The sequence below is a fragment of the Hemicordylus capensis genome, chromosome 3 (genome assembly GCF_027244095.1).
Source record: "Hemicordylus capensis ecotype Gifberg chromosome 3, rHemCap1.1.pri, whole genome shotgun sequence".
Lineage (NCBI taxonomy): Eukaryota > Metazoa > Chordata > Lepidosauria > Squamata > Cordylidae > Hemicordylus > Hemicordylus capensis.
Genome location: NC_069659.1, coordinates 88140855 through 88149451, shown reverse-complemented (window position 1 = coordinate 88149451; position 8597 = coordinate 88140855). Strand labels below are relative to the sequence as shown.

General features: G+C 50.6%; 1 protein-coding gene across 1 annotated transcript; it reads right to left on the bottom strand.

Annotated features, from left to right (window-relative positions):
* Positions 1-494: 494 nt before the first annotated feature.
* On the bottom strand, positions 495-5324 carry OLIG2 (oligodendrocyte transcription factor 2). Its single transcript, XM_053304368.1, has 2 exons — positions 5144-5324; positions 495-3317 (listed from the first exon to the last, which is right to left on the bottom strand). The coding sequence occupies exon 2, from the start codon at positions 3293-3295 to the stop codon at positions 2330-2332; it is 966 nt and encodes a 321-aa protein (XP_053160343.1). The 5' UTR covers positions 3296-3317; positions 5144-5324; the 3' UTR covers positions 495-2329.
* Positions 5325-8597: the final 3273 nt, after the last annotated feature.

The window sequence follows — 8597 nt, the reverse complement described above, 5'->3', positions numbered from 1 at the left end:
TTAGGATCGGGGTCGATGTGTTTAGATTTGGTAGCAAGAGGGAACTGCAATAAAGTGGTTAGTCAAATCTGCTGATGTAGTCTTGCGCATGCTCCCCACCCACCAGCCCTATTGAATTAAGGCCTCAAGCCTGTACCACTTACTAAGGAGGAAGCCCACTGAATAAAGAGAGACTTCCTGCCGAGTAAAATATTCATATGATAGGGCTGTAAATGTGCACGCACAAGCAGCACAACAAGATGTGTACTCCGAGGTGAGAACCTATTTAAGTGAACGGGATTAATTGCCCAGGAACTTGCTTCGGGGGGGGGTGTGTGGAGAAAGACTAGGACGCTACTTTGTAAGCATTGATGTATTTCCCGCCGTCCATCGCTGGTCCTCAATTCTGCCTCTTCACACTAACACTAACACTCTTCACACCTGGTATCTGGAGTCACACTCACACCCTAGAAGAAAAAGAAATAAATGAGGAAAAAACGACAGCGTGCTTTCCTTGGTTGGTTGGTTTGTTTATTTAAAAATGTCAACCGTGAATCACTTTTTTTTGCAACCAAACAATAAATATTATTTAGCAACTTTTTCATTTATGTTTTTATATAAAAATAAACAAGTGATAAAAAAATCTCTTGAAGGTGACAGTCTAAAGTGGGGGGCGGGAGGAGTTATCCAGAACAAGCCCCGAAGGGAGGGAGAAATCTGAATATTGCAGCACAAACAGTGCAGGGATCTCATATATGGGTTGTTGTTTTCTTGGGGCGGAGTGGGGGAGGAGATGTATTAAGTTTTGACAGGAAAGGAAAGTGTTATGAAAGAAAAGGCCCTTAACCCGTTCAAAGTTGTAGAAGATCACCGAGCCCAAGCAAATAGGATCCCTTCCAAACAGAAGAGATCCTTTTGCACCAGACCGAGGAGGGGATTAACAGCCTCCATCCTCACCCCCAAACTCCTCAGAACACACAAAAAAGCATCACTTTGATTTTAGGGGCCGCGCCCCCGCCCCCGCCCCCATGCAGATCTGAACTGATCAGCTTGGAGTTTAGCACTGCAGACCTAGAGACCTCGGATTCCACACTTTTTCAATTCTTTTGGTCTCAGCCTTGAAACCTGCGGTCCAACCGACTGCCCCCATGCATAAGATCGGAAGGATGCCCATTTCGCTCACGGAGATGAGTGGCACTTAAAAACCCCTTAACTTTGGCGGGATCGTGCCCCTTGCTTGGAAGAAGGAAAGAAACCCATTGGTTCCCAGGGCCACGTTCATATAGTGTGCTCAGGATCGAGCTGCTACTTTGGAGTCAGTTGAAGCCGGTGAGGTGAAGCTCTTAAGTAAATATGTTCAGAATCCGGTAGAAATAAACTCCTCTGAAATCCGTGGACTTTATTTTCCCGCAATACTCCCGACACATTCTTAAATCTATAATATTATGGAAACACGACCCCATCGCTTTAATTTCAGTGATTTCAACTACTATAAAATTCAGAGCGAAATTAAGACCACGGCTGACAGCTTGACTAAATTTACTCGAGGAAGTCCTATTGAAATCAAATTAGGCATTTCAATGGGACTTCCTTAAGTAAAGTTAATCAGAATGCCAGCCACCGATTCCAGTGCCGTATTCTTCCCTACAAGCACCCCATCCTAAATACACTTACTTGTAAGTAAGCCTTATTGATTTCCATGGAATTGAGTTCCAGTCTAATACGTGGGAAGGGACTGAAAGTGTTTCTGCATTTAGGTCTGACTGCAGGTAGGAGCAGCCAGAAAAAACCTGGGAGGGATCATTTTTAAAGGAAAAACTTAGAAAGGTACGGTTTCTTATATAGAAAACTGAAAAAATGTTAGGTAGTTTGAGGCTCCTCTGGTTTGGAGGCGAGTGCCTACACCTATTTGCACCTTCTATCAAAGTGTAAAAACGAAACCAAACAAAACAAACCAAAAGCGACGCGCGGTGAGATCACACACAACAGAAACTGAAACCGGAGTGAACGTCAAGTAACTGATTTCGAGAGCGCGCCCCCCTTCCCAAAGTTTAAAGGAGGGGTTCCGGAGGGAAGGAAGAGGGAGCTTTTCTGTTCTGCCCGGCTTTAGCGTCCGATGGTTTGAATGTTGACCACAGGTAACCCCCGAGCCTTCTTGGGGAGGGGGGGTGCGCGTGTCTGTGTGATGGATTGCGGGCGGGGGTCCAAGCTTTGTAAGTCCTGGAGGGATGGGCTTCCCTCGTGTCGCCTCTCGCGCCCCCTTCCCTGGGTCGACTCGACGGGGGTCCTCCGCTGTGTTCCCAGGCGGCCCCCTTCCCTTCCTCTTGGGCTGCTGCCCGGCCGGCGGCGTTCATTTGGCGTCGCTGGTTAATCTGGGCAGGCTGGCCGTGTTCATGCCGGAGACGTGGTGGTGCGACGGGGCGGGCAGCTGGCACATGCTGCAGGGGCACGGCATCCCTCCCCAGTGCTGGAAGCTGCTGCCCAGCGGGGCCGAAGCGGCGGCGGCGGCGGCAGCGGCAGCAGCGGCAGCGGCGGCGGCGCTGGAAGGGGACTTGAGGAGGCCGTGTGTGGGCCGGATAGAGCTGACGGCGGAGAGGCCGCCCGAGCCCGGCAGGGAGGCGCTGGAGACGGCGGCGGGGGGCAGGATGGGGTGGTGGACGGCATGCGAGGCCGGGTGGCCGGGCAAGGGGGCGGAGTGGCCGACCATGCCCCCCGGGCAGGCGGCGGCGCTGGGGTGGAAGCCGGCGGCGTGGTGGCCGCCGCCGTAGATCTCGCTGAGGAGGCGCTTCATCTCCTCCAGCGAGTTGGTGAGCATCAGGATGTAGTTGCGCGCCAGCAGCAGCGTGGCGATCTTGGAGAGCTTGCGCACCGACGGCCCGTGCGCGTAGGGCATCACCTCCCGCAGGCCGTCCATGGCGATGTTGAGGTCGTGCATCCGCTTGCGCTCCCGGCTGTTGATCTTCAGGCGCAGCTGCTGCAGCTCCGGCTCCGTCATCTGCTTCTTGTCCTTCTTGGAGGCCGACGAGGACGACGACGAGGAGGAGGACGACGAGGACGACGACGAGGGCGACTTGAAGGCCAGCTTGTCCACCATCACCACCCCGGCGGCGCTCATGGCGCTGCGCAGCTCCGCGCTCAGCTCCGCCGGGGAGTCGCTGGGCGTCGAGCTGGACACCGCACCTCCGCCGCTGCCGCCCGAGAAGCCGCTGCCGCCGCCGCCGCCGCCGCCTCCGCTCTTGCTCCTGGCTGACACGAAGAGCTCATCGGGCTCCGGGGACGAAGGGCGGCTGGACACGAGGCTCGCGTCCGAGTCCATGTTGGCCCGCTCACCTGGCAGCCTGTGGAGGGGAGCGAGAGGACAGAGGCACTCCGCGTCAGTCAGTGGCACGGCAAACGCAACACACAACAGCAGCTCCACGCTGCGATCCTAGGATTCAGATTTAGGTGACCGTCCCTTAGGAAGGAAGGTCTGACTTCCATTCAAGCGCTCCAACCCTACCTATGCAGAGTCTTGAGTCCCCTGTAACCCTACATATGTTTACTCCGAACTAAGTCCCACTGAGTTCAATGCGTCTTACTTCCTAGAAAGTCGGCTTAAGATGCCAGCTTGCTTCCTTTTAAATGTGGGCTTTACATAAGTGGGTCCAAAAGCAGTTATTGAGATCTTAAACACTCTGCCAGTTCTGTTGGAATCAGTAGGAGTTGCTTTAGGGTTGTTTTTTTTCTAATGTTCACCCCATCGATTTCAGTGTGACTTGACCTTTTACCTTATAATATGGACATTCCAGCAAAAGTTAGTCGTGACTCCATTCCCACTGAAAGCAAAGGAAAGTTAGATCCCATTGATTACAGTAGGATTTAGTCGTCACTAATTTTTTTGCTGGATTATAGCCAATAGGTTTAGGATAGTGCACATAGCATTTGTTAAGGAAAAAATAATCCCCAATAACGATCTCTCCTAGTATACTACTCCCAATCTCGAATGGGAATTAGAATCGTGTATATAAATATGCACATAAATAATAGGAGACATACGCGCCCGCCCTGCTTCTAGTACTCTTTCAACATTCAGATGAGTGGAAAAGATTGGTCAGAACGAATCACGGGGCAAATAATTAGCAGGGTGAAGTGATTTTAAGGACATGGGAGCTAATTACACTGAAATCCAATTCAGTGTAAGGAAATGTGTTTAAGAGTCACTTTAACCGTTTGTGGATCGAACTACAACTTCGTTTTCCAGGGCCACCGCATTACAAAGCTCTCCACCTGTCAAGCAACATAAACTTGAGCCCACAGGATCTTTCATTTGCTCACATAAACATGTTGTACTTCTCATTATACCATTCATATCAGAAAAAAACCAAACATACGTCTGAGAATGAGCTGAAATCCCCAATACAATGGGGAGGGCTTTTGGGTCATTGCTGCCAAAGGTCTTTGGATCAGGCTGTACAACCTAGTCAGGGCTTTCTACTCTTCTTTTCACCAAACATTTTGCTCTCCCCCACCATCACCTTCCTACTAAGGAATCATATCAACTTTTAAAAAATTGGAGTTGGATATTTTCCAGATTCTAAATCTAGGACAGAATCAGGAATCGCTTTCGATTCGCCAGCCAGAGATGTTCGGTCCTTGCTTTTTCCCTGAGTCTTTTTTTTAAAAAGAAGAAATAACTCCACGACAATCTACACCAAGCCGCTGCAATGCCAACTAAATCCTCCTTAGTTAAGTGAGGAGAAGATTTCCTCTACAAATAAATCATGAGCAAGATAAATGTTTTCTCGGCAGTTTAAGATTTGCACTTGGCTTTCTCTTTCTGTCTCTCCTCTACATCCAACTTCCCACTGTCCCAAAAGTGAAAAGTAACTGCAATGCCGAGAAAGCCTACTTCGGAAAAAGCCTCATCAAAATCAGGTCGGCTTCCCAACACCGCCCGCGGCAAGTAAATGGCGCAAACTTCTTTTAAGGAGGGCGGAGTTGGGAAAGTGTGTGTGTGTGTGAGAGAGAGAGCGAGAGAGAGAAACTAAACGCGTGTGTGTTCGCCCCCCCCCTTCTCCAAAGCCCTTCGATGGGTATTGAAGGACTTCGGAGAAGCTTCCCTCGCAAGTGAACCTGTCAGCGAGTTTCCCCGGCCAGTGAATCGGATGGAGGCTGGAGCACTTACAGTTTGCAGGGGGGTCTCTCTAGCTGACCGGATCCGCTCCAGCACCGCTGGTGGTTGTCCCGGAGCACAATTAATAATAAGCACCTTTTGGCGTCTCGTCTGTGTTTTTATAGCCACATTGCCCAGCCGATCCGGGCAAGAACAATGTTATTGTCCTGGACGGGTGGCTGCACCAATGAGCGAGATGCTGCCAGGGGGCCGGCAAACTGATGTCACGCCGGCGAATTCCGCTCAATGAAAGTGCCTGCGAGACGCGCCCCCTTCGCCTCCCAGCCAATGGGGAGAGAGATCGAGACCCAGAGACAGAGGGAGAGCTTTGTCACCTCTCGAATGAAATGCCACAATGACAGCGTTCGCAACAGCTGGTGGAGAGGAAAAAAATAGACCAAACAAGCCTCGGACCGGCATAACAATAACATTTTGTAAGCACTGCCCCCAAACTCACACGGGGCCAGCCACTCCACTTGGCCGCGATGGCCGGAGAGTTTTAATAGGTTTCACAAACACTTGGTGTTGCAGACAATTCCCTCCCCCTGCAATGTAAACACTCACGGGGTACAATGCAGCACCAGCCCACACTTACTTAACCACTTATCTCTAGCCCGGGCAAGCTCCCTTTGCCCCCAAGGCCCATATATATCTTCGAGGCACTCCGAGGTGGAAGAATCGCAGCTCGCGTTTCCCCTACCTGCCAAAGAGCCAGCAGAAAGATGCTCCCACAGCCCTCCGGATCTCCTTCTGTTGGGAGGTGGGGGTGGGGGCGGTTACTTAACAAGATGTGCTCTAGTCTTTTCTCTGGGTCTTGATCAAACGGTGTTTTTTTGAGGATCAAATAGGCTCCACTCCACCAAACAGCCCAACGACACTAAACAGTTTTTTTTTTAAAAAAAGATCGCAGTTATTTGAATATTTAGATATAAACTACAGGAAATTGCGATCTTTGAACTTTGTGGAGTCAAACGATCTTTATAAACTTGTTTAACAAACAGCATCTTTCAAACCATTCTTTTTCCCGCGAGGACAGAAGGTGGTTACTAATGCTGGTTAAAAACAGCCACATCTGAAACAAATGCCCAGATTTTTGAAAATCCTGTTTTAAAAGAGATGCCCATTTATATGTGGGGGGAGGTCACCGGGAGCTTCGGACTGCCTCTGGCGGCTTAAGAAAGCAACAATTCTCCATCCCGAGAGCCTTCTTTCCATGGCAGGAACTTCTGCTGGGTGCAAAGGGATGTTCGCTAGTTGCTCAGAGAATCCCGCCTACAAAAGCCCCGATTCTGCGCCTCAAGCAGCCAAACCTCCTGCACCTTCCCTCAGAAGCAGCTGGTCCCCCACTGACTTCCAGGGGACTGACTCCCAAGCAGATGCGTAGCATAGCGACTGCCGCCGCTCCAAAACCTCATGGAGGTGTACACGTGTGTTTCTGGCAAAAAGCGACCCGGATTCTTCCTTATTCGTTAGGAAATAGTTACTCGTTGACTGAGTGGCTTATTTTACGAATCAGTTGACTGATTTGCTTCCTTATTTGACAGTGGCTGATGCCGCCCTTCAGTAAGAACGTCCGAGGAGTCAGCTCCCCGCCGCTTGTCGCTGGAAGCCTGCTGGCCCCTGTGGCTTCTTGCGCGGTGGGAGGCCTTGGCGGGGCCAGGGCGAGAAGAGGCAGTGCTAGGACGCACCGAGGACCCCGTCGCGGTCCTCGGCTCGCCCAAAGCCGGCCTGCCTTTTGTTATCTCGTTTTCAGACCTTGTGTGTTTCCCAGCTGGCTGGGCAAGCCCCACTCAACCGTTAAAGATGGATTTAAAAACGTTAAGAAGTGACGCGTGGAAGTGCATGGCTCTTAACGGTGCTGGTGATGATCCATAGCAGTGCAATTAGATACAAATCTGTCGCAGTGACAGGCGAGCTGGTGAGCCCCGTCCCGCTGCGTGTGTCCCTCGATGCCCTGCCGAGGAGGAGCGGGGGGGAGAGGGAGGGAGGGAGGGAAGGAGCCCGCGCTTCTGCCAGCCGGCGGGCCAGTCCGCCCCCAAAGAGGAGTCGTCCGAAGAATTTCAGTTAAGCTGTCAGATCAGCATCCATTTGTTCGACTTCAACCGACTCCTGGGATCTGTAGGCTTCGTCGATGGAGGAGGACACTTAGAAGTCCGTCCTATTGAAACCCAAAGGGCCAGCTCCCGAGTTAATAGAATAACCATCCAGGCAAAGTTAGGCACTTTTACACACACAACAAGCCTAAGCAGGCTTAATCATAACTACTAAACTCCTCTGAGTTCAGCGGGAGGGACCATGCATCGAATTGCAGCTTTAGTTTCGTTCCGCTTAAACACTTTTAATTTCTCCTTGGAAATGGAAAAGTGCAACGATCCCATGGATGTGTATGAAGAAAGTCCCATTGAGTTCAATATGATTTACTTCCAAGCAGGCGTGCGTGGGATGGCAAATGCGTAATCTCGTCAGTTGACATCAGTGGGACTTTCGGGTGTTTAACTGGCTGGATCGTGTCCGATGTGCTTAGAAGCGCTCATGGGCTTCTAGAAAGCCTTTCTTCTTAAAAGAGGCTTATATTTGCATCTGAATTAGGCTGTTGTCAGTACAACACAAAACCCGGTTGTATCGAAGTATTTAGATTAAATGGCTTTAATTCCTAGTCTTTGTTTAACTGGATTACGGATCCCCGCCCGCCCTCTCCCGCCCCTCTCTCACACACACCTGATCCTAAACTCATCCCTTCGTATTTCCTAACCAACATTTTTGTTAGTTTCTTAGAACAGATTATTTGTGAGTGTCTCAACATCGTTTGTTACAATTACTTGTATGCCGCTTCGCCGCTTGATTTCAAGTCAGGTCGTTGAAAGCGGTCTACAAAGTTTTAGCGACAACAATTGATTAAAAGTTCATTACGATAAAACAGGTAAACAAACAGCAAGAAAATTAAAACCAGATTACAAACGGAAACCAAATTAAAAGGCAATATTTTGAGGTCTCCGCTCATCACGTCCTCCATAGAGCAGCAGCACAAGTTTGGGGTGGCCTTCTCACTTCGTAACTTTCTGCAGTTGTTCTATGCACATGCTTTGGAATCAGAAGAATGGGGCAACTGAGTTCAGGTCAACAGTGGGCAGCCCATCCTGACCTGGGGACGGGAGCACCAAAGTCGTGCCTTCGGGCCGTCTGCTCTTCTGCCTTTGGGCCGATCGGGGCGGATGCCATGCCCAGAGAACAGGGGTAATCCGCTTGGACAGCTCCCTAAAATCAGCCCTGCGCTGCTCTGGTCGCAGTGGGGAGAAATCATCTCGTCTTCCGAGGACCAGCTGGGTGCCAGGTAGAGCGGGAAAAGGCTCTCTGGTGTCCCCCGGAACTGGGTTTGTGGGTCGGGCTGAGGACTGACTCTGACACACACCTTGCCTAAAAAAGAAAGACCGTAAACCCCGTTGACTTTATGGAAAGGCTGCCATCC

What these genes read in the sequence shown, in the direction of transcription:
- OLIG2 (XM_053304368.1), bottom strand. Translation starts at nt 3,295, where the DNA reads ATGGACTCGGACGCGAGCCTCGTGTCCAGCCGCCCTTCGTCCCCGGAG.